The sequence below is a fragment of the Canis lupus genome, chromosome 36 (assembly GCF_011100685.1).
Source record: "Canis lupus familiaris isolate Mischka breed German Shepherd chromosome 36, alternate assembly UU_Cfam_GSD_1.0, whole genome shotgun sequence".
In the NCBI taxonomy this organism is placed as follows: domain Eukaryota; kingdom Metazoa; phylum Chordata; class Mammalia; order Carnivora; family Canidae; genus Canis; species Canis lupus.
In genome coordinates, this window is record NC_049257.1 from 7,168,167 (window position 1) to 7,194,263 (window position 26,097).

General features: G+C 37.4%; 1 protein-coding gene and 1 pseudogene across 2 annotated transcripts in view; one reads left to right on the forward strand and one right to left on the reverse strand.

Moving 5' to 3' along the window:
• Positions 1-4,836: 4,836 nt before the first annotated feature.
• Positions 4,837-5,403, reverse strand: LOC488369 (annotated as a pseudogene).
• Positions 5,404-7,284: 1,881 nt separating this feature from the next.
• Positions 7,285-26,097, forward strand: part of PSMD14 (proteasome 26S subunit, non-ATPase 14) — a 102,723-nt gene continuing 83,910 nt past the window's right edge. The window contains exons 1-3 of one of the 2 annotated variants that reach the window (XM_038584652.1): positions 7,285-7,462; positions 14,287-14,407; positions 16,706-16,757. In XM_038584652.1, the coding sequence (XP_038440580.1) occupies positions 16,710-16,757 (48 nt within the window). In that variant the 5' untranslated portion in view covers positions 7,285-7,462; positions 14,287-14,407; positions 16,706-16,709. Of the gene's footprint in view, positions 7,463-8,239; positions 9,203-14,286; positions 14,408-16,705; positions 16,758-26,097 lie in introns of those variants that run through there. The other variant, XM_038584653.1, reaches the window with a different exon arrangement.

A 26,097-nucleotide genomic window follows, 5' to 3' on the forward strand; every position in this document is an offset into this window, starting at 1 on the left:
CTTAAAAACTATAATTAGGTATAACAATTAAAATGGATTTTAAATTTTGAATAGAAAACAATGTGTTTCTTAAATTCTTCCCAAACATTTCTTTAAAATTCAAATGGCAACAGCCCTTTTCTGATATTCATAATTGTAAAGCTGGGTTATCTGAAAATTTACTGTTACAATTTCTTATTAGTCATGTGGTCAGACTTTGTATATGAAAGGAGTTATATATATATATATACACATAGTGCTCTTTACAAATAGGAAGAAATTCTTAAAATAAGCGTGATGCATTTTGAACAGCTAGAGCTATTCATTCATTTAACAAACCTCTCAGTTTCAGAAGATACCAAATGAGCAGAAAAGTTTCTCTCTGATGCAGTGTACGTTACATATTTGATAATGTGAACTTTCAGCAACTTATCATTTTGGGGAGTATATCAAACATTTCACAATTCTGTTCACTGAGGTGTTCTCCAAAGATACACTGAGACTGATACAAACAATGAATGTTTTAAATATTAGCATGTAGTATTTGTATCAGATATGTGGCCATTTAAATTCCCTAAATTTGGTTGTTAATTTTTAAAGAATTGATTATTTCTAGAGGAGCTGTATTTGGACTTAAAATGTTTCTGATCCTTTTGAGTATATAGTCAGGAAGCAAAGTACATGGACAAGTAATACGTCAATAGTCAACAAAAATTTTCAGTACCAATTTATGGCCCGACCATGTTCTCTTCTCTGAAGAAGTTAAAAGTTTAAATGGGAATGAAGACGAATAAAAAAAGAGATTATAGAGCAGGATTGTAGGGTAAGATACATGATTCAAATGAACCAACCACTCTGCAAAAAGATGGGGTGGACTGTGGAGATAGCAGATGGGAAGAAGGACATTTTTTAAAATTTTTTAAATTTTTTTTTAAATTTTTTTTTTTTTTTATTTATTTATGATAGTTACAGAGAGAGAGAGAGGGAGGCAGAGACACAGGCAGAGGGAGAAGCAGGCTCCATGCACCGGGAGCCCGATGTGGGACTCGATCCCGGGTCTCCGGGATCACGCCCTGGGCCAAAGGCAGGCGCCAAACCGCTGCGCCACCCAGGGATCCCTTTTAAATTTTTAAAAGGATTTTTATTATTTAAAAAAAATATATATATATATATATTTTTTTATTCAGAGAGAGAGAGGAAGAGACACAGGCAGAGGGAGAAGCAGGCTCCATGCAGAGAGCCCGAGGTGGGACTCAATCCTGGGTCTCCAGGATCACACCCCAGGCTGCAGGCGGCGCTAAACCGCTGCACCACTGGGGCTGCCCAGGAAGGACATTTTGGACAGGAGAAACAATAGGTTTGATATTCTGAGTCATAAAACAACATGATTTAACTACAAATACCTTGGCATAATCAAGGCAAAGGATACAATAACAAATTTGAAAATTTTTTCTTCTTTTAAGTCACCTTCATGGTAGTATAAATAATATTCAATAAAAATGTACCCATTTTAAGTGTACTATTAGATTAGTTTTGACAAACCACCACCACACAAAAAAATAAAGAACATTTCTAACAACCTAAAAAGTTCTTTTATCCATGCAATCAGTTCTTCCACCTAACTCCACTTCAAACCCCCAAGATAGCCGCTGATCTGCTTTCTGTCACTATATATTCGATTTCATTTGTTTAGAGTTTCATTAAAATGATGTTACACAGCATGTACTCTTTTGTGCCTCACTTCTTTGCCTCAGCATGATGTTTTTGAAGGTAATCAGTGTTGTTGTACACATCTTTAGTTTTTTTTATTGCTGAATATTGTTGCATTGTAAGGACATATCATACTTTATCCCTTTACCAGTTGGGAAACATTTGGATTATTTCCAGTTTAGGCCTATGATTAATAAAACTGCTGTAAACAATCACATTCAAATCTTTTTTTTTTTTTTTCACATTCAAATCTTGGTGTGGATATATGTTTTTATTTACTTTGGATAAATATATACAGTATAGTTGCCAGGTCAAATGGTAGTTGTATTTTTAACTTTATTTTAAAAAATAGCAGAACAATGCCCAAAGTGGTTGTACCATTTTAGTTCCTGTTTGCACAATATATGTTTTTCATATTTTTAGTTTCAATATTTCTTATGTCTTTGAATCTAAAGTGTGTCTCTTATGGACTGTAGACAGTTGTATCTTTTTTTCTAACCCATTCTGAGATAGTTGTCTTTTAATCAGAAAGTTTCATTCATTTATAAGTAATGTAATTACTGATAAGGTAATATTTACACTTGACATTTTGTTATTTCTTTTCATGTCATATGTTGTTTGCTATTCTGTTCCTTCATAACTGCTGCCTTTTCTGTAAAAATACATATTTTCTAGTGTACCATTTTAATTCCGTTGTCATTTTTTAAATTATATATCTTTTGATTATTTTCCTAGTAGTTGCTGTGGGGATTACAATTACCAAGTTATAACACTACAGTTCAGATTAATACCAACTTAATTTTAATAGTATACAAAAACTTCACTACTCTATAACTTCATTCCCTCCTCTTTCCTTTATGTTGTCACTGTGATACAAATTACATCTTTATACAAATCTGCTAATGCAGAATTATTATTGCTTTATGCAGTTGTCTTTTAAGTCAAATAGAAAAAAATGATTTACAAATAAAAATATATTTAGACTGTCTTTTGTATTTACTTAGGCAGTTATCTGTACAAGTGTCCTCTGTTTTTTCATGTCAATTATCATTTATGTCTAGTGACCTTTTATTTTAACCTGAAGAACTCCCTTTAGTATCTCTTGTAGGGCACATTTCCTGGTGATGAATTCTATTTTTGTTTATACATATATTTTGGAGCTATATTAATTTCTCCTTCATTTTTTGAAGGATAGTTTTCCTGAATATAGAATTCTTGGTTGATTTTTTTTTTCCTCTTCAGTATTTTGAATATGTCATGCCACTGTTTTCTGCTTCTATAGCCTAGGTTGTAAATTCTATTGAGAATTATGTGATGAGTGGCTTTTCTCTTGACACTTTCAAGATTTTCTCCTTGCCTTTGGCTTTCAACAGTTTGATTATCATGTGTCCAGGTATGAATTTCTTTGAATTTATTCAATTTGGAATTTATTAATCTTCTTGGATGTGAGGATTAATGTTTTTATCAAATTTGGGAAGCTTTTGACCATTATGTCTCCAAATATTTCTGCCTTTTCCTCTTTCTCCTCTAAGACTCACATTATACATATGTTGGTATGCCTGAGTGTGTTCCACAGACTTCTGTGTGTCTTTGTGTTTCTTTATTTTCTTTTCTATATGTTCTCCAAACTTGATCGTCTCAACTAATCTGTAGTCAAATTTGCTGATTCTTTCTTCCCTCTGCTCAAATATGCAATTGAGCCACTCTAATCAATTTTTCATTTCAGTTTTTATACTTTTCAACTCTATAGAATTTTTGTTTTTTAAATAATTTTTATCTCTTTATTGATTTTATCTGGCAAAATATTCTCCTCATATTTCCTTCTAGTTCTTTAGACATGATTTCCTTTGGCTTTGTGAATATACTTAAAATATCTTCTTTTTAAGATCTATTTATTTATTCATGAGAGACACACAGAGAGAGGCAGAGATATAGGCAGAGGGAGAAGCAGGCTCTGTGTGGGGAGCCCAATGCAGGACTCGATCCTAGGACCCTGGGATCATAACCTGAGCTGAAGCTGATGCTCAACCACTGAGCCCCCCAGGTGCCCCTATATTTAAAATATTTTATATAAAGTCTTTATGTAGGAAGTTCAACATATGGGCTTCCTCAGAGAGAGTTTCTATTAATTGCTTTTCCTCTCTGTATGGACCTTACATTGTTATTTGTTTGCATGTGTTGTACTTTTAAAACCTTTTTATTTTGAAAACTGGATATTTCAAATAATATAATGTAGCAACTATGGAAATAAGACTCTACTCCCTCCCCAGGGTTTTTGTTGTTTCTGTTTGTTATACCAGATGCTGGTTTAGTGACATATTTTTAAAGGGGAGAGAGAGAGGCAGACTTCCCATCCAGCAGGGAGCCCAATGCAGGGCTCAAACCCAGGACCCCAAGATAATGACCCAAGTCAAAGGCAGGGGCTTAACCCACTGAGCCACCCAGGTGTCCTGGTTTAATGACTTTTTGAATGCATTCCTTAAAGTCTATATTCTTTGTTATGTGTGTGACCAGTGAAGTCTTTGCTCAGTTAGTTTAAGTAGTCATCTGATGACTGGAGAGATTTCCTTAAATGTCTTCAACCAAGGATTCTTCTAGTCTTTGCTGAGGGGGGCTTAGCATGTGTATGGCATGGCTTCAGCACTGAGGCAGTGAGTTTACGCCTCTCTTTTAGTTTTCACTTCTTTCTTTTTTTTTTTTTTTTTTTTCTTGAGGTTTTGATATGTTTCATTAGAGCAAACTCTCAACAAAACGTTGCTTTTATTTACAGAATTTCATGTGTGAGGACTGTCTAACCACTTGGACCCAAGTGAGAATAACCATTAGTCTATTTACGTACTTTCTTACTTTTAGTTGGCATACAAAAAGAAGTTTCACATTTATAAAAATCCCAATAGTGTAAATGACAAACCCATCCCTTAATTAAATATAAAAACAGGGCAGCCCCCGTGGCACAGTGGTTTAGCACCGCCTGCAGCCTGGGGTGTGATCCTGGAGACCTGGGATTGAGTCCCACGTTGGGCCCCCTGCATGGAGCCTGCTTCTCCCTCTGCCTGTGTCTCTGCCTCTCTCTCTCTCTGCGTGTCTCTATGAATGAATGAATGAATAAATAAATAAATATCTTAAAAAAAGATAAGAAAAAAATATAAAAACAGCTTCAAAAACATACAATTTAGATTGGTTTAATCTTGAAATATAATCCAATAAGACTAAATACTAAACATTTCAGGTCCTGTACCAAATAGTAAAATACTCGAAGGCCTTCAGGATATTTTGACTGATTTACATCAATAAGAGAACCTATTTTTGAGGTGGTAAAAGAAATGTGTTCATCTCCAATTACAATCTCAAGCTCCTGTCGGCCAACTCTGTCAGGGGGAGGCCACAAGGCATCATCTTCTTTTGTAATTTCACTGTCATCAATAATCCTCTTGAGTTCCTCCATTACGCTCTTGTGTACATAAGCCTCCTTCCTGATCATGACATCATTTTTGTAATTGCTGTTGTTGGCATATCTACGCTTTCCGTCTGGCTGAAACTCGAATTCCAGAAACTCATGTCCAAACTTGCCCTTGTGCCCTACGTAGTCGTGCAGGTAGAAATCGCTGGCCATAGTCATGTTTGCCCTGCTGAAGCTCTGGTTTTCACTTCTTGCTTGTGTAGAGCCTAAAGGTCAGACAGAGGTGAGAGCTTGGGGCCTTCTCAGGGCTTTCTTGAGCATTCACACATCCCTAGGTATGCGCATGTCCTTAAGCATGCATATTACCTTTTAGATTCCTAGAAATGTCTGAATTTTTCAAAGTCCCTATAGATCTCATTCCCTAGCTTTAGTGTGGCTGGAAGCAAGGCTGTTCTAAATAAAGAGATTTTTGACCTTTGTATTGATTGTTAGAGGGCGTCACTGGTGAAATGTTTAGCAAAGGAAGGACATGACTGTATTTGTGTAATTGAAAAAATTCTTTGCTAATAAATGAGAATGGATTTAAGGGGGACAAATTGGAAGTATGGATATTAAGATTATTGCATCATTCTAGGAAAAAAATGAGGAAGGCTTGGGTTAAGTCTGGAGTAGAGGAAATGGAGAAAGGTGAGTGGTGGATTAGAAAAGTTCTTTTACAGGTTAGACACTTCATGATTTACAGGGTGATTAACTGGGAGGCCAGTGGGACCAGGTGAACAGGAGGGAAACGCCTACTCTCATGTCTGATGAAGCAAACTAGTTGAAGGATGGGGTCGTTCACCAAACAAAAAAGCAAACAAGTAGGCACAGTTTGGGGAGACACAGAAAGATGCTGGTCCAAATGTATTATTACCTATGGTTAAAATAATCGATGTATTTGTTTTTTTTAGATAGAAATGGAGTATCTTTCAGAGGGAAGTTCTGTGTAATTACGTACACTCCAATGGCTTCGGATTCAGATGCTGTAATCCCTCCTCTCCCTCCATCCAGAGGATTCATCACCAATCTTGACTTGGGAATGCCTTAAGGATGCTTATTATTTGGAACATACTTGACAAAGTCAAGGGGTGAACATGTTGCCCTGAACAGAGCCTGTGCCTAAGTAGGATATAGATTTGTCGATAATCGGTCATTTCTCGGTGGTTTTTGTTGTGCCCAAGATTGCGAATCTGAGAAACCACCAAGGAGCCGACACCGATGCAAGTACCGGAGGGTTTACTAACAAGCTCCAGCTTGGGTCCAAGTGTGCCCCACAGGGCGGAGCAGGGACTGGGACCCCGGGGTGGGTTCCAGCTGGGGTTTTATGGGCTGGTCTAGGGGATTTTCAGAAGGGGCAGAAGAATTTTTTCATTCCAATATGGGGGAAAGGGTGGGGGAGTTTCTTAAGATCTGTTTTCCTTCCAACACAGGACTCTCTGTCTCTGTCGAGGGCGTCCCGCGGTTTTTCCTGGAAAGTTCAGCTCTTACTCCCAGGGCCCTGCGGTGGCTGTACTCGGGCTAATGCTAAACTCGAGGTGGGGCGGCCTCGATTTTCTCGGCCTCCAGTTTTGGTCTCTGAAAACCCAGCACAGAGCAGATGAGGAGTTTAACGCTGTTGACGCTAATTACTTGGAGAAACGTGAATAATGCTTTTTTAAAGCCCTGTAAATGAAACTGGGCTTAAAATAGGTGGTTCTAACATTTGGGAAACGTTGGGTTTTCCTGGAAATCCAGTCCCCGGAGAGCGAAGGCGGTGGGTAGGTGCGCGGTGAAGAGGACCTGGGACCTCTCCCCGCCTTTTTACGCCCCTTTCTCTCGGGCTTCGCAGATGGCCCGGGCGCCGCCGCCAGCACGCCAGCGACCCGGGCTCCGGGGCCCGCCGCCCCGCGGCTCCGCCTCCCAGCCCGGCGCCTCCCGGCCCGGACGCGCGCAGGGGGCGCGAGGAAGGTGGGGGCAGAAAGGGGCGGAGGTCGGGGCGGAGGTCGGGGCGGGCTTCCGTGCGGCGCGCGCAGCCGAGGCCGAGCCCGAGCCCGAGCCCGAGCCGCGGGCCGCGCCGCCGTCCGTGCGCGCTCTGCTCCGGGGCGCCCGCCCGACGCCCGAGCCCGCTCCAATTGGCCGTCGGGGAACGGAAGCCGAAGCGGAGCCCCGAGCCGTGAACCCGGAAGTGCTTCGCGCCGGAGGCCCGGGCGACTGTTTTGAATGGAATCGGGCTGATTCATCGCCGGTTCGCGGAGCCAGAGCCCCGTGGAGCGGGAGCCGCCGCCGCCGCCCTCGCGTCGCCGCAGGTGGGAGACCAGAGCCCGGACCGCCGCCTCCCGCGCCCGCCGGCCGCAGGTAAGGCAGGGAGGGCCGGTCCGCGGGCGGCCGCGCTAGGCCGCCGCCAGCCGCGCGCTCGCCTGAGTCACGTTGCGCAGCCGAGCGGCCGCTGAGGCCGGGGCGCCGAGGGGCGCGGGCCGCCGCCCTCCCGCCGCCCTCCCGCCGCCCTCCGCCGGGGACCCGGGCCTCCTGTCAGCCGGGTGCGCCCCGCGGGATTAGACTCGGCCTGGGGACCCCCTCCCTGCAGCGGGGACCTGTGTGTGGCCTCTTGCTGTGTCCGCCGGGCACCTGACGGCAGGCAGCGCGGACGAGAACTTGCCCGTTGAAGGCCTGCTGCCTCCATCCCTGGCCCTTCCCGTGGGCCTTGACCCTTTTTCTCGTAGTGTTAGGATTTTAATTCCCTTTAAAAACCAAACAGAAACCCCAGAGATGCACCGGTTTTTAACCCTGAAACTCTTCCAAAGTATGGTGTTCGTTTTTGTTTTTTGTTGTTTTTTTTCCCCTGCTCTGCCTTTTAACTTTCAGTTTGTCTTGATTGAGGAGTTGTGTGGTTTTTTTTGTTGTTTGTTTGTTTTTAAATTGGTGAATAGATAACATTTCCTGTTTTCAATAAAGTATTAATCTGCTACTCTGTTACTTCTTGGAACTTAGTTTTCCCCGGGGACTTACTTTGTGTCTGTCAAAAGAAGAAAAAGTGTAAACTTTTCGGAAGAGTTTTAATATAAATCTAGTATAGTTGGGGAATGAAAAAGTCTTGAAATTAAAAATGGTAACTAAAAAGTCGATAAAGATTCATGGGGAAGGCAAGGAAGAAGCTTTACAAATTAGCATAGAAATGCAGTTTTGGGTGAAGACTATTATTATTTTTTGGTCAAAGAAATATGTTTTTGGTGCTGCTCTGTTGTTTATTAGGAATAAAGTCATAAGCCAGTCACTGATAATGTTGAAATAACAAAAAACTGAACACAGTTTTGGTGGAGATGTTTATTAACACGGTGGTGGTTTTCTTGTTTTGTTACCTAAGGCTGGCAGCTGGCTCATTTAAAGTTTATATGCTTTAAACAAATATAAATTTAGTGAGTTACTGTGCATTTGGAGAGATGATTAAGATATAGTAGCTCAGAATAAACTACATACAGTTGTGTTCAGTGAAGTGATATTTAGTCAAAGGCCTGAATAGTGATTTGAATGTGTCCCAGGACAAAATTATTTCTGGCCCACAGAAGGAAGTTTTGAAGTCCTCTTTCAAAGAAACCCCATCTGTTGACTTTGGGATATTTTTCTTCCCCCCCAAGGTGCTTGGTAAATAATCTTTTGCGGTTCTAAATGTAAACCTGCATTTTAACCTGTTATGGGTTTATTTTATTTTTATGCTTGTCGTGTAAACTTGTGTTTAGTATGTAGGTTTGGAACCCGTGTTTGAATATCAGGAACAAGAGGCAATTGTGCTTTTGTTTTCCATCGTATAGCAGTGTTCATTTTATAATGTAGTATCCACTTCTGAAAGTCTTACCTGAATATTCATGAAATTTATTACTCAGGAACTTGTCGTACACTCAGTTTTTTGCACTCATTTGACATTCATATCCTGCTTTGTGATATTTTGGAGTCTCCATGTGTAAGATGAGAGTTGGATTAAATATAGCTTCTGGTTCTAAGGTGATGATAACAACAGTATCAAGAGTTCTTGAGTACCTTAAGAATGTTCCAGGCACTATATTAGGCACATTGTATTTCATCTTACCACCAACTTGCAAGGTAGGTATTATCCCCATCTTATAGAAGAAATCTGTAGAAGAAGGTAACGTTTTCCAGATCATACAGAGAATAGGTTTTTGGTTTTAAAGATTTTATTTATTTGAGAGAGAGAGAGAGAGAGAGAGGAGTATGAAGGGGGTGGTGTTGGCTGAGGGAAAGGGAGAAGTAGGCTATCCGTTGAGCAGGGCGCCTGATGTGAAACTCAGTCCCAGGACCCTGGGATCATGGCCTGAGCAGAAAGCAGACACTTAACCTACTGAGCCACCCAGGCATTCCTGGAGAGTAGGTTTTGAAGCTCGTATTCAAATTGAGGTCTGATTGCCTTCACAGGCTTTCTGGCTCTACACTGCTTCCTTTAACTTTATGTATTTTTCATGGGTTTATATCCTGCTTCCCCAAATAGACTATAAATTCAGCGAAAGTCACTGAGTTTCTTAGTGGCTCTATTTCTGTATCACCTTATGTACAAGGTAATACAGGTTTCCCCTACTATCTGAAAGTTAGCTTTACCCCACTTGAGTTTTACAGAACACCTACATTATACCCATTTTTGCTAACAGAAAGAGAACCAAAGAGGATTTTTGCTTTTACAAAATGGTAATTGTTTCTTCGACTTATGTCATTTCCACTTAGGAAAGTTTTAATAGGAACACTCTGCTTTGGGATAGAGGGGGAGACTTGTGTTTAATGAATATTTAACTGAATGCTGTAATTAGGAGAGAGCAGAAGAAAAGATGTTTGTGGTATTTCCATTTTCACTGTTCTAAACTGGAAAAATCTTGTTTTCAGAATCCTACTTATATAATTAAATTTAATATTGACTTTTTCTATTTCTTCCATTGAAGAAAGCCCTTAAGAAAGTCAAAGAAGTTCCTAATTACTTTCCACAAATCAGAAAGTAGAGGAATTAGAGATATAGTGAGATCTGGAGTAAAGAGGGGGTTTAGCAGCAGTCTCAGAAGTAATATGTAACTGCAACATGGGTTGGGGAGTACAAATGAAAAATGAACTAAGGGGGATCCCTGGGTGGCGCAGCGGTTTAGCGCCTGCCTTTGGCCCAGGGCGCGATCCTGGAGACCCGGGATCGAATCCCACGTCGGGCTCCCGGTGCATGGAGCCTGCTTCTCACTCTGCCTATGTCTCTGCCTCTCTCTGTCTCTGTGACTATCATAAAAAATATATATATATGTTTTAAAAAAAATGAACTAAGAAAAACAATGATAAACTCAAACAGCTAAGGGCTTCATGATTTTGTTTGAATTTTATGAATTATTGGGACAACAGTGTCCCTTGTGAAAAGGTTGAAAAATTAAAAAAAATTGCCACATTTCAAATCCAGATTAAGATAATTTTGAAGGGTCTGTTTTTTAAAGTTACTTGTGGTTCTGTACATTCCCTGTAAATATTTGAGAATTGATTTAATTCCAACCTGAACAGAATCTAATTGTATCAGGTTCTAATCAGATATCAACTCAGGGAGATGAACAAGTGGAAAATCAACTTTTTGATGTATAACTTTTTGAAAGTACGTACTGTGTTTTTTTTTTTTTTTTTTTAACCAGTTAGGATTCTAAACATTACTCTATGTATGACATATTAATTACAGCTAAACACTTTATTCATATTATCTGATAATGTTTAAAGTAAGTTAATCATATCACGATAAGCTCTTGGGTCCTCTGTTTTTCGATATGTTTAAAAGCCTGGTTTAGATCCGTAGGTGTTTTGTATGGCTTTTATTTCTAAGTATTGTCTTTTATATTATAGTGTAACACTTTAATTTTATTAACCCTTTTGCTAAATTCTGCAAAGTGGAAGTCCCTCCTCTCCAATGTAATTCATTTAGTACTGTGAAAATGTACCTATTGTTTTGAAATTCACTAAGTGACAGAAGAAGAATCTATGTTGTATGAATTGTAGACCCCTAAGGAGGGTAGTGCAGATGATAGCACCTGGCATTCATTGTTTACTTACTGTACACCAAGCATGTTATTTTTTTTTTAAGATTTTATTTATTTATTCATGAGAGAGACAGAGAGGCAGAGACACAGGCAGAGGGAGAAGCAGGCTCCATGCAGGGAGCCCGATATAGGACTTGTCCCGGGATCATGCCCTGAGCTGAAGGCAGACGCTCAACCACTGAGCCACCCAGATGTCCCCCCAGCATCATGTTAAATGTTTATGTCCACTGTCTTCTTTAATCTTGTAAACAACTGTATAAGATGGATTCTATCATTATTTCCATTTTGCAGATGAGGAAGCTGAGGCTCAGAGAGGTAACTGACCCAAGGACACACAGCTAATAAGTATTAGAGACAGAATTTGAATACTGGCACTTGTACTGCGGAGTCATGGCTCTTTACCTCCATATGAAATATGCATAACATAAAACTTGCCATTTTAACCATTTTTAGATGTGCAGTTCAGTTGCTTTAAGTACATTCAAGTTGTGCAACTATCACCATCATTCGTTTCCAGAACTTTTTCATTTCCCAATTGTAATACTTCTGAAAACATAGATAGTTCATAATTTTGTTGAAGAGACAATGGGTATTATCTCTGCTTACAAAACATTTTTTTTTTTAGATTTATGAATACCAATTAAAGTTAGTCCAATGATTTTTTTTTTCACTTCTACATTACCTATTTCATTTTGCTCATTTTTTTGGACACTTTAGCATTTGTCCACATATGAACTTCATTAGCATTATAAAAGATAAAAGAATATGTCACACATCTCTTTAGCAAAACAAGTTCTTGTAAAATAGCTTGTAATGGGACACCTGGGTGGCTCAGTGGTTCATCGTTCGCCTTCAGCCCAGGGTGTGATCCTGAAGTCCTGGGGGTCGAGTCCCACATTGGGCTCCCTGCATGGAGCCTGCTTCTCCCTCTGCCTCTGTCTGTCTCTGCTCTCTCTGTGTGTGTCTTTCTCATGAATAAATAAATAAAATCTTAAAGTCTGGTTTTTATAAATAAATAAATAAATAAATAAATAAATAAATAAGTTTGTAGTAAAGTCCTTCTTGTTGAATACCTAATTAGATGAGAGCCTTTTTTTTTTTTAGTCTTTCAAATATATTGTTCACTCATTGATCTACTTAAAAAATAATTTTTGTGGTAAAATTCAATTAACATAAAATTAACCATTTTAAAGTGAACAGTTCCAGGGTACCTGGATGGCTCAGCTAGTTAAGCATCTGATTCTTGGTTTCAGGTCAGGTCGTGATCTTAGAGGATGTGAGATCAAGCACTGTGTCAGACTCTACTCTCAGTGTTGTGTCGGCTTGAGATTCTTTCCCCCGTCTCCTGCCCTTCCTCTCATTAAGTGTGCATGTGCTCTGACTCTCTTTCTCTCAAACAAATACATCTAAAAAAAAAAAAAAAAAAGAAGTGAACAGTTCATTGTCTTTTAGTACATTCAGTGTTGTGTGACTACCACCTTTGTCTAGCTCCAAAACATTTCCATTATTCTGTAGTAAAATTCCTTACCCATTAAGCAGTTTCTCCATTTTACTCCTTACCTGCAACCTCTGGCAGTCACTAATCTGCATTCTTTTCCTATAGATTCATATATTTGGGATATTTAATATAAATGGAATCATACAGTTTGCAACCTTTTGTGCATGTCTTTCTTTACGTAGCATGTTTTGAGGTTCATCCACATTATCACATGTGTCAGTGCTACATTCCATATTATAGCTGAATGATATTCCATATGGTCCATTGTACGTATAGTCATACTAGAATTTGTTTATCCTTTCACCTTTTGATGGACATTTAGGCTTTTCCCACCTTTGGGCTGTTAAGAATAATGATACTGTAAACATATATGTACCTGTGTTTGTTTTGAATACCTATTTTTAATTCTTTTCGATATATACCTAGTAGTGAAGTTGCTGCGTCATAAGGTAATTCTTTGTTGAACTTTATAAAGAGCTCCTAAACTGTTTCCAGCACTCAGTGGTTCTTCAGTTCTAGAAAATTCATGTAGGGTTAATTTTGTTATCTGAAGATGTATAGTCTGAAATTTTGTTTATATCAGTGGTACTGAACTGGGAGTGATTTTGCTCTTCCAGGGTACATTTGGCAATGTCTGGAGACATTTTTGATTATCATGAGTGGGTAGGTGCTTCCAGTATCTAATGCATAAAGGCCAGGGATGCTGCTAAACACCCTGTCATGCGTAAGACAACCCCTACAACAAAAAATTTGGTTCTGAATGTCAACAGTGCTGAAGAAACCCTGGTTTATACCATCAATTTTATTGTTATCGTTAGAGACAAGAGTGCTGTTACCTGTTTCTTTATATTCACCTTGTGATTCTCTAATCATTGTAAAAATTTTTTTCTCTGTGACTTTTCCTATCTTTGACATTATGGATGTAACATGAAAAATTCTGAATTTTCAACTGTGTTCAAATGAAAGCTTAAAAAGAAAAAAAAGCTCCAAAGATTATGTCTCTAGTCTTTCATATTTTTCTGAAAGATGGTAAAATACTTTGGGCAGCACAATAGAAGGATGAAGCAATAGCAATAATGTATTTCATTATTGCATGGATAATTCTTACTCTTCCATTTTTCTTGTTATTTCAGTCTTTTTGGCATAGTTGGGAATAATTGACTAAGAAATGAACTAGTTCCTACGGCAATGAAATAGCAAACTTTCAATTATGGGAAAATAACATCACTAAGATTCCATAATATATCATGGATTTGTAATAATCTGCAATGGGACTATATGGTAATTGCACAATACAATGTCCTATTTAAAAATATGAGTAAATTTTCTCTTTGTTCTTTGAAATACCTCTAGAAAGACTAAAAGTCATGAAATGTCAATTCTTATGTATAGCTAAAACTGATCAAAAAAGAGACTTCAAAACAAAATTTGTACGTGGGGTTAATCCTCTGCTTTATATAGCTCCCTGGAATGCTATTCCTTTACATATTCTTCTGGGAATGGTGATTAAAATCAATTTTGATTTCTATTTTGCTTTAAGGAATTTTGCTTCACTTCTAGCTCTTGGCATATTTTCCTCCATAGTTTTCAAAATAATTATATCTTATTTTATTTACCTTTTTTAGGAGAGAGAGAAAAAAATACTTTGGAAAAGTTATACCTGCCAGTATAGCTTGAGTTAAGAAGAAATTTGTCAAACTCAACGAATTGAAGCTTAACACTTCAAGAGTTGGAGTTACTGACCAGGTGAGAATCAAGAATGTGTATAACTTTCACCTATTATTTTAGGAAGTGATATAAAGATGTTATGAAAATGTATCATTTTTTAGCATACATCAAATTATAAATATGTGATAGGTATCCAGATTTAAGAGCTAATGAAAGTCATTTAGATTAGCTAGCATTTTTGTTCTTACTTTCTTTCTGTAACTCTTTTTAGAAAGTAGTGTAATATAGAACATTTATCGATATATATCATTTCCAAATGTTAGTATTTTTATTAGATATGTTTATGTTATCTAAAATGTTTTAGTTTGTTAAATATTTTTTCCTGTTTGCTGAGACATCTAATTTTACTAAAAACACAAATTTGACCTGCCAGATTTTCTTTCCCTCTGCTCCCCACATCGCTCATGTATATTCACAGCATCTGGAGTCTGTGTAAAGTCATCAGAAACAACACTGGGGGAATAGATAAACTGAACACAGCTGGGAATCGACTTTGGCCTGGAATGTATATAATGTCTAAAGTATACTGTATGTTGTTAGTTTTTTTCCATTTGTTCCTTAAGTTTCTAAGCTTGGAATGGTCCAAAGGAATTTTTTTTCCCTTTGGTAATACATTCTAGAGAAATGTATTTATGTATTTTATACACATTATCTTAAATATTTTAAACTATTCAGTTCCCCTCCCCCCGTGTAGATAGTCTTTTAAAAAGTGCCATGTGTTAAATGCTGTATTTGAGTTGAGGAATTTTAATGAGAATTTGATGGAGATTTTGTAAATGCTGCTATTGGAATGCGTTAAGGTTATAAAGCAGAAACTTTGGACACTCAAGTTTCTTATTTGCCTTTCATTTTTTAAAATGAATTTATCTGTTGTGAATCTCATAGACTTGTTGATATAAAGTTGTTTATAATTGTTTATATAAAATTCAAAAGCAGCAGAACTAATATATACCATTAGAAGTTGGAATTCTATCTTTCCATGGTGATAGGGACTGGAAAGGGTGCCTGAGAAGTATGCTTAGGTGCTGATAATGTTGTTTATTTATCTAGGTAGTGGCTATGGGAGTGTGTTCACTTTGTGAAGATTCCATGGCTGTGTCATTTGTGCATATTTCTGTATGTGGACTTGGATAAAGTTCGCAATATTAACATGGTTAAATACAGGAGTAACTTGTTAGCAAGATCCAACAAACATGATTAGGCTGTAATGTAATGATCATGAGTACATTATTAAATTTTAGTGTATATAGCAGTTCTAACTAGTAAAACAACATGAACAAACGACTAATTCATTAGCATTTAATTTAGAATATAAATTGTAGTAATACCATTTCTGGAGAATACATTTAGAAATTTTAAGGCACAGTAACAATTTTCTAGTGGAAGAAATGCTTCATTGTCACGTTTAAAGTATTTAGTTGTATTGATAATAATTTTTTATAATTTGGTTACACTTTTTTGTGTAGTTGAGTTCATATTGTTATCCTTGCTATTTTTTTCCTTTGATTTCTTTTGAGTTTTTCAAGCTTATAAGAATGTCTTCTGTTAGTATTCTAGACATGAAAAACAAATCAGATTGGTACTTTAAAGTTAATGTTCTATTGGTTAACTCCAAAATTATCGTTGAGAACAGCAGCTGAATTTCCTTATTGAAAAAAGTGTATATGTCTACAACATCTGAAATAAGGCTAAATATCTGTGTAGGTTCTAGAACACTATCTTAATGCATTTAATGTTTACTTTATAATATTTCTTTTAGTATAATGAGTTCATTTTGAAAAAGCCTTTGATGCTAATTCAGAGATCCATAATCTGCTCACAATGTCTTTCACATGTAGTTTTGATGATAACTGACAAGCTGTAAGTTAATTAGCACAGAACTTACTAATGAGGATGTTAAAATTTAATTTAAAAGTGAGGATTTTTATTTGTACACTCTGGACAAATTGAAGGAAATTCAATCATACATATGATAAGCATTTCAGGCACTTTTTCCTCATTCAGGTACTTTATTAGATAACAATGAGAAAATATAATTAACTTAATGATAGCAAAGTTTTGAAAGTATGCTAAGATTGCTTGTCTTTAAAACCGGGGATAACCCAAAACCAAAGCAGTAAAGTAAGGTCTGTTAATTAGCATGGAAGACAGCTTCTTGAATTAATATGTGGTGTTAATTAACAGGAAGTCTGATGTTGTGTTGTAATTACCACCAATATTTTTGACATACTGAGTGACTGAAGGTGAATTATATAGATAGCAATTGAGTAAACACTTTTGTGCTTAGGAACGTTTTCCTTTGTTTCTGTTTTCTAGAAATATGGACAGACTTCTTAGACTTGGAGGAGGTATGCCTGGACTGGGCCAGGTTAGTAAATAGACTTTTCAGTATTTCTTTATGTGCAAACTACACATCTTTCTTTACTTACCCAAAGAGAAAGAAATCACTCCCACAAAAATCATCTTTCAGATAATCTTATGGTAAGAAGCTTACCTTATTGTTGGTGGTTATATTTGCAACACTGAATAACGTGTGGAGAACGTTTTCTATTATTTTAATTTCATTTCTCCTAGGAATAAGAATTTTCTCTATTTTTTAGTTTAAAATTTTGGGATGTGTGAGATTTTCAAACTTCCCTTTTAATAAAAAAATGACTCAAAATATCTTACTTCTGGGTTTACAATGTAGACTTTAGGAGTAACACATGAAAAAGTAAACATGGCATGCATGGCAAAATCCAGAAAACTGACCCACAGAATGTATGTACAATTTTAATACTGATAAATTCCTTCTGGTAGTTATGATCCATGGATGAATTAATATGTAATATCTCTTTTTTTTCTTTACATTCTTAATAAAATTAAATTTGTTTTCAGTTTTAGTATTATCATCTATCTTGTTTCTTACTGTTGGGCAGATGGTCTCTAGATAGATTTTTTTTTTTTAATCACAGAATATTTATTCTGCTTTAGGTGAGGAAGAAATTTTTGCCTTTTTTGAGTTCTACACTGATTATCTTTCCAGTTTTCCATTCACAAAAGTGATGACTATGTGTTGTTCCTTTCCTGAGGCTTATATGTAGCATAATGTTTTATGGCCAAATTTTGGGAATATTTTATAACCTACCTTTATAACCCTTCTAGTTACCAAGTTTCCCTCATTTTCATATCATGGTCAATCAGTTTATCTTCCTTCATTTAAAGTAGTCTATATGTTGTGAAAGACACAGTTTTGTTGGGGATTTTATGGTATTTTCAGTGTGGAGGCAATTTTATAAGAATTCCTTACATAGAGGGTGCCTCAGTGGTTGAGCATCTATCTGCCTTTGGCTCAGGGCGTGACCCCGGAGTCCTGGGATCGAGTCCCACGTCGGGCTCCCTGCATGGAGCCTGCTTCTCCCTCTGCCTGTGTGTCTCTGCCTTTCTCTTTCTCTCTGTGTCTCTCATGAATAAGTAAATAAAATCTTTAAAGAAAAAAAAAGAATTCCTTAAGTAGATCTGCCATGTCTTTTACTGATACACCTTTTCCTTTTAGAAAGTTGGAATCATTTTGTGATTCTGTTTTGCATCCTTGTGTAGACTTCAGCTCTTTTTACTTCTGTTAGTGTTGACTATTTCTCGTGTTCCTTTACTATCAGCCTATTTCTTTATGATTCTTCATTTTTGTAAGATCTATTTAATCCATACTCTGAAAAGGCCTAAGCCTTGGGGCACTTGGGTGGCTCAGTTGGTTAAGTGAGGTCATGATCTCAGGGTCATAAGATCAATCTTTGTATTGAGTTCCAAACTGAGTGCAGAGTCTGAGATATTCTTTCTCCCTTGTACTTTTTCACTCTCTGTATAAATAAAATCTTTAAAAAAAAAAAAAAAAAAAAGAGGTCAATTTTTGGGACTTGACCCTTCCAAAGCTGTTTTTTATACTTTCGTAAATGTCAGAAGTGAGCTGAGGTATTATGTAGATACTGCAAATTTACCTGCAAAATATAGGCTATGATATTGCTTTAGTACGATTCTTAAAGGAAGTTGCAGTAAATTTAAATACCAAATATCTTTTCTTAAGCATTAGATGCCATAAATTATATATCTGTGCTAGAAATCCATGCTGAAAAATTGCTGGACATGAAATACGGTTTTACCAACCACAAATAAGCTACATCATACCTCTGTGAGTACTACAAACCTTTGTAGTAAGTAAAAAACTTAAGTTTGATTCAGTAACCTCTCCTTGGTTTCTGATAATTTAATCATCTCATGTGTCCTGTATATTTTTATTTGAACTTGAAAATACGTTGTTTGAAAATTTATTATTTCAAGTATGTGTTTCATCTTCCCAATTAAATGGCAAACTCTTAAGGGGATATTTGTGGGGTGCTTATTTCTGTGATGTCTCCTTTATCAAATACTAGTGTTCAGTGCTTAATGTTTTTTCATTAAAATTTTATTTTAGTCTTGGGGTGCCTGGGTGGCTCTGTCTGTTAAGTGTCTGACTCTTGGTTTTATTTTTATTTTTTATTATTTTTTAATTTTTATTTATTTATGATAGTCACACACACAGAGAGAGAGAGAGAGGCAGAGACACAGACAGAGGGAGGCAGACTCCATGCACCGGGAGCCTGACATGGGATTCGATTCCGGGTCTCCAGGATCGCGCCCTGGGCCAAAGGCAGGCGCTAAACCACTGCGCCACCCAGGGATCCCTGACTCCTGGTTTTAGATTAGGTCATAATATCAGGGTCCTGGGATCGAGCCCTTTGTCAGGCTCTGTGCTCAGTACAGAGTCTGCTTGTCCCTTTCCCTCTATTCCTTCCCTCACTCACATGCTCTATCTCAGAATAAATAAATAAAGGTCTTTAAACATTTTTTTTTTAATTTTTATTTATTTATGATGGTCACACAGAGAGAGAGAGAGAGAGAGAGAGAGAGAGAGAGAGAGGCAGAGACACAGGCAGAGGGAGAAGCAGGCTCCATGCACCGGGAGCCTGACGTGGGATTCGATCCCGGGTCTCCAGGATTGCTCCCTGGGCCAAAGGCAGGCGCTAAACCGCTGAGCCACCCAGGGATCCCCATATTTTAATATTGTTAATAGTGTTTTAAAACTTTCTCTTCCTTTAGCTTTATCATGGTACTTTTTCCTACTTTTTCATTATCATGTCTATACCTACAAAAACAATTTGGAGGTTTTTTTTTTAATATTACAGTTTGAAATGTTAATACTTGAACAATGATAGGCTAATACCATTAAGTCTGTCCGTAATCCTGAAGTTTGGTATAAATTTATTAGTGGTTTGAAGGAGAAACAAACAGATGTTTTATTAGAACTATTTAAATTTATTAACTAGTAGCTTTAAATTTCAAATGTATTTGTTAAAGTGTTTACAAACTTGAAATTACTGTAAGACATGAGATTTTTTTTTTTTTAAGATTTTACTTATTTATTGAGACGGGGGGGGGCGGTATGGGGGGGCAGAGACACGGGCAGAGACACAGGCAGAGGGAGAAGCAGGCTCGATCCCGGATCTCCAGGATCACACCCTGGGCTGCAGGCAGCACCAAACCGCTGCACTACCGGGGCTGCCTGAGATGATTTATTAAAAGCATTTGCTGCTGTAATTTGGCTACTTGATTGTCTTTATAACTATCCCAAGTTAGGTCTTGGCAACTAAACTTTCCAAAATCTGTGAAGATAAAACCCAAGAGATAGGCATAGCCAAAGCATAGTCTCCAGTCTCTGAAAGTTTTAGTTTAAGTCTTTGGGTCCATTTAGCTTTTAGAAAAGTCAAGGTAAGCTTTTAAGATAAGCTTAAAAGTAAATGAATTCTAAGAGTGCCTGAGTGGCTCAGTAGGTTAGGCTCCAACTCTTGGTTAGGCTCCAACTCATGGTTTTGGCTCAGGTCGTGATCTTCGGGGTGGAGATCTAGGATGTGGAGAGAGATGGAGCCCCACCTCCAGCTCTGCACTCTGGGAGGAGTCTACTACTCTTCTGACCCTCCCTTCTTCCCGTACAATTGTGGAAGATTGATCTCTCTCACACACACGAATAAATCTTTAAAAAGAAAGTAAATGAATTTTTAAAGTATTTTATTTATTTATTTTTAAAGATTTTATTTATTTATTCATGAGAGACACAGAGAGACGCACAGGCAGAGTGAGAAGCAGGCTCCATGCAGGGAGCCTGACGTGGGACTTGATCTGGGGTCTTCAGGATCCGCCCTGGGCTGAAGGTGGTGCTAAACCGCTGAGCCGCCCGGGCTGCCCATGAATTTTTAAAGTAAAATGTCAGTGGCATCTTGACTTGTATTTTAATTTGTTAGGCCAGTATTTTGATTTTTTTAAAGAATTTATTTATTATTTGAGATAGAGTGAGTGCATGAGCAGAGGGGAGGGGCAGAGGGAGAGGGAGGAGCAGACTTCCTGCTGAACAGGGAGCCAGCTGCTCTATCCCAGTGTCTTGGGATCGTGATCTGAGCCCAAGGCCAACTGAGTCACCCAGGCACCTGGTATTTTGATTTTCTAAGAACATTATTACTTAACCTAGGTATGTTATATTCTAGTAGAAGCACATCAATTATGTTTTAAGTGCCTGGCACATATTAACTACTTTGAGTAGATACCAATGTTCATTATAAATAGTAGGATTTTGGGCAGCCCAGGTGGCTCAGCGGTTTAGTGCCGCCTTCGGCCCAGGGCGTGATCCTGGAAACCCCGGATCGAGTCCCACGTCGGGCTCCCTGCATGGAGCCTGCTTCTTCCTCTGCCCGTGTCTCTGCCTCTCTCTCTGTGTGTGTCTCTCATGAATAATAATAAAAAAAAATCTTTAAAAAATAAATAGGATTTCAAAGTACAGTGGATGCAGGATTTCTAACTTTTTCCGCAATTAAATAAGACTGAATTGAAGAAATGATGTTTGAGCTAAATTTTGGAATATACGGAAAGGCATACTCAAAAAGTTGGAAAATATGTGACGTAAGGGAAAATAATGAGGAAAGAAGCTGGTGAATAAATTTAGAGTAGGTTGTGAAAGGACTGAATACCATCCCTAGTGATTTTTTACTTTTTTTTTCCCATAGGCATTATAGTTTCATGAAGACTTTTTAGCAGATTTATGATCTGTGTGCCTTTTCTTTTTTTTTTTTTTTAATTTTTTTTAAACATTTTTATTTATTTATGACAGTCACAGAGAGAGAGAGAGGCAGGGACATAGGCAGAGGGAGAAGCAGGCTCCATGCACCGAGAGCCCGACATGGGATTCGATCCCGGGTCTCCAGGATCGCGCCCTGGGCCAAAGGCAGGCGCCAAACCGCTGCGCCACCCAGGGATCCCTGTGCCTTTTCTTTTAAAGATTTTATTTATTTATTAGAGAATGCATGCGTGTATGGGACGGAGTGGCAGAAGGGGAGGTGGAGAGAATGAGCAGATTTTGCACTTAGCGGGGAGCCCAATGTGGGCTTGAGATCATGACCTGAGCCAAAACCAAGATACCTTTAACCCACTGTGCCAGCCAGGGGCCCTGATTCAGTCTGTGTTTTTGAAAAGTAATTCTAGTGGTAGTTTGCAGAATAGATAGAAGGGAAGAAATTGAAGGCAGAGTCCTCAACTATACGAAATCATTTCTGATATTTAACCTTTCAGGCACATAGTAGGATTTTATTTCTCCATCAGTTTTTAAGTTAGCTTGACCATGATTTTGCTTTGACTAATGGAATGGGAGTTGAAAATTAATAGATCACTTTTATGTGGAAGCTTTAAAAATCAGCGTGATTTGTCTCTCTTGGTAATCAAGGAAGCACGGAGACAGAATCTTTGTTAGCTGGGTCCCTTGGAGAGAATGACATACCTGCAAGTCAGAAATCCTAACACAAAATCACAAAAATATCCTTGGTCTCTGGTTTTTGTTTTAAGAAACATGTAGACCAAACTAAGCACATATGCAGGCCTATATTGCCTATAAGTTATCAATTTGTTTCTCTCTGATACAAATCCCAGTAATTTCTAGATGCAAAAAAAAGGGAAGATACTATAAATGAATGACCAGAGGAGGCTTTCTGAAAGTGGTGAGATATAAGCTACATTTTGAGGGATTATTTCAGGTGGCTTGATTAAAAAAAAACAAAACAAAACTTCCTGAATTGGATGTGTTCTATTTTATTTGTTGTAACTCCCAAATCTATATAGTAGTATATGGATTTTGTATGTATATTATAACTAATAGTAATTTTTCTGTTTCCCTGGGTCTTTGAATAGAAATGTTCTTTCTGTTATTTGTCTTTTGGGTTTTGATCGGATATTTTATAGAAAGGATTAACTTAACATAGCAATGGAAAAAAATGCCTGGAATACATGAAATAATACCATTTTCATAGATGAGGAGTCTTAATATCACATGCCAGTTCTCTAATTTAATCATAAATTCAGTGGAGTTCCAATAAAAATATCAACCGGAATTTTCATGGAATTGAAAAACGAATTCTGAAATTCATATAAGAAAAAAGAACCCAAGAATAGCAAAGAAATTCTTAGAAAGGAAAAAGAAACTTGCTCCACCAAATATCAAAATATATTTTAATGTTATATGACTCAAGTAGTGTAATATTGGTATGTAGATAGATCAGTGTCATCAAGACGGAAGCACAAAAGTAGACTCATGCATATATGGGAACTTGATTTGTGAAAGAAATTGCATTAAAAATTAGTGAGGAGGGGCAGCCCGGGTGGCTCAGCAGTTTAGCATAGCCTTCAGTCCAGGGAGTGATCCTGGAGACCCGGGATTGAGTCCCATGTCGGGTTCCCTGCATGGAGCCTGCTTCTGTCTCTGCCTCTCTCTCTCTGTGTCTCTCATGAGTAAATAAATAAAAAACCTTAAAAAAAAAAAAAAAAAAGTGTGGAAAAAAAGACCTGTTCACTAAATGATTTTAGAACAAGTGGCTCCTCCCTCCCTCCCTCCCTCCCTCCCTCCCTCCCTCCCTCCCTCCCTCCCTCCCTCCCTCCCTCCCTCCCTCCCTTCCTTCCTTCCTTCCTTCCTTCCTTCCTTCCTTCCAAGATGTTTGTTTATCTGAGACAGAAGAGGGCACAAGCAGAGGGAGAGAGAAGAGCAGACTCTCTGCTGAGCAGGGAGCCCAGATGCAAACTTGATCCCAGGATTCTGGGATCATGACCTGAACCTAAGGCAGATGCTTAATCGACTGAGCTACCCAGGTGCCCTGGAACAAATGCCTTTCTATATGGGGGGGGGGGGGGACACACACAAAAAATGTATACCACTTGAATTGAAGGCATGATGACTGTGAAAATCAAACTTTATAATTTTGGAAGATACACCAGTTAGAATGGCTATTCAAAAAAATACTAGAAAATCACAATTGTTGATTAGGATGTAGACAAATTAGAACCATGTGCATTGCTGGTAGGAATATAAAATTATGTAACCTCTGAAAAACAGTGTGGTGGTTTGTCAGAAAATTAAGCACAAAAGTACCATATGAGGCAGTAATTCTATTTCTGTCAATATATATATCTCCAAAAATTGAAAGCTGAGACTCAGATATTTGTATCCAGTAGCAGCATTATTTACAGTAGCCAAAAGGTGGAAGCAACTTGTGTCTTACTGATAAGGTGAGTAGATAAACAAAATGTGATATGACATGCTATGGAATATTATTCAACCTTAAAAAGGAAGGAAAAACCTGACATCTGATACAACATGGATGAACCTTGAAGCCATGATGCTAAGTGAAATGAGCCAGTCACAAAAGGACCGTTATTGAATGATTCTGCTTATAGGAAGTACTAGAGTAGTCAGATTCATGGAGATAGAAAGTAGAATGGTGGTTGCCAGAGGTTGGGGGAAGTAGGTGAGAGGGTATTAGTGTTTAATGGTTATAGAGTTTCAATTTAGGAAGATGAAAAAATTCTGGATATGGATATTAGTATTTGTTGCACAGCAATGTGAATATGCTAAATGCCTACAGAACTGTATACTTAAAAATAAATGATTAGTGATAAATTTTACGTTGTGTATATTTTACCACAATAAAAATTTCACTTATCACATCTTTAAAATGAGATTAATACTTATTTTAGATGTATCATAAAGGATTAAATAAACATGTGAGCATGTCAGACACACAGAAAATAGCCCAAAGAAATATTTTTTAGAAGAAAATTTTAGAAGAAATAGGAAAGTAAAACTCAAAAGATTGTTAATTTGAGTTCAATACATTACTAACTCTTGTCCCAACAAAGACAGTAGAAACAAACTTAAAAGACAAGCAATAGATGGAGAGAAGATGTTTGTAATGCGTTCATCTGCAACACATTTAGCGAAGCATAAATCAGTAAGACAGAAAAGATAGTCTCATAGAAGAAAGAACATGAAATAGAAGTTTGTAGGATAACTGCCAATAAGCGTAGGAGAAGATATTCAACCTCACTGTATGTCAGAGAAATAGAAATAAAACAGGTATTAGACCTTTTTTTTTTTTTTTTTAACAAAGTCTGTTGTATTAACTGTTAGGATTTTGGAAAGCAAAAGTTCTCATGTGAGCTTTTTGTCTGTAGGCCCAGTGTGGGTATCAAGTATGGGTATGGGAATTGGTTAAGGATTGTATCCCAATGTTTAGAACATTACTGGCAAATAGAATACATAAATATTTGTTGAATGAACACACTGCATGTGGAAATATAAATGGTTGAAGTTGCTCTGGAAATCAATTTGATAGTATCTAGTAAGTTGAAAATGCCCTAACTTCTATGACTCTGCAATTCTGTTTATTCACTTTAGAGAAATTCTTACACATGTGTATCAGGACACCTGTTTAAGGGTATTTATTACAACATCGTTTACGTTTTTGAAAAAAAATTGAAGAACTTAAATGTCTGTGGCAAAAATGTGTTCTGATGGAATATTACACAGCAGTTAAAATGAACCAGATTCTTATATTAAGAGAAAAATTCAGGTTGGAGAGAGAGATACAGTGTGAATGCATTAATGTTAATTCTAAAAACAACACTTTTTTAAAGAGTATGTAATTCCTGAGTAAAATTATTACAAGTTCTACAGCAGCACTATCCAATAGAACTTTCTGCAGTGATGGAAATATTCTATATTAGTTCTAACACAGTAGCTGCTAGCCATATGTGGCTGGCTATTAAGCACTTGAAATGTGAGTAGAACAACTGAAGAATTGAATTATAAATTTTATTTAATTTCAACTTCTATTAATTTAAATTTAAGCCACATATAGCTGCTGAGTCCATGGATTGTCCCTATTGTGACTAAAGAATTGAATTTTTAATTTTATGTGAGTTTATTGTTGCATGTTACCAGTGACTACCATAGGCCTAGGTAAATCCACACAAATTCATGAGAAGGGAAGAAGGCAAAAGGAACTTTTACTTCATATATAATATTCTGTTGTTTTAATAAACAAATGAACAAACAAAACTAAGCAAAAGAAGTCAGTATTATTAAATGATATTAACATTTTCCTTTAGTACTTTATTAAAAAGTCAGCAAGTACAACAAAATCAGAAATGCATTCTAATTTATTTTTCAGTACTTTTTTTCATGTTTTACTTAGCCATTTCATAAAACTAGAGAGGTTGCCAGAGGCTAGACTATGTGGGGCCTTGTAGAAGATTCTCTTCCAAGTGAGTTGGGAAATCCTTAGGTATTTTTGAGCAAAGGAGTTACGCTTATTAGACAAACTTTT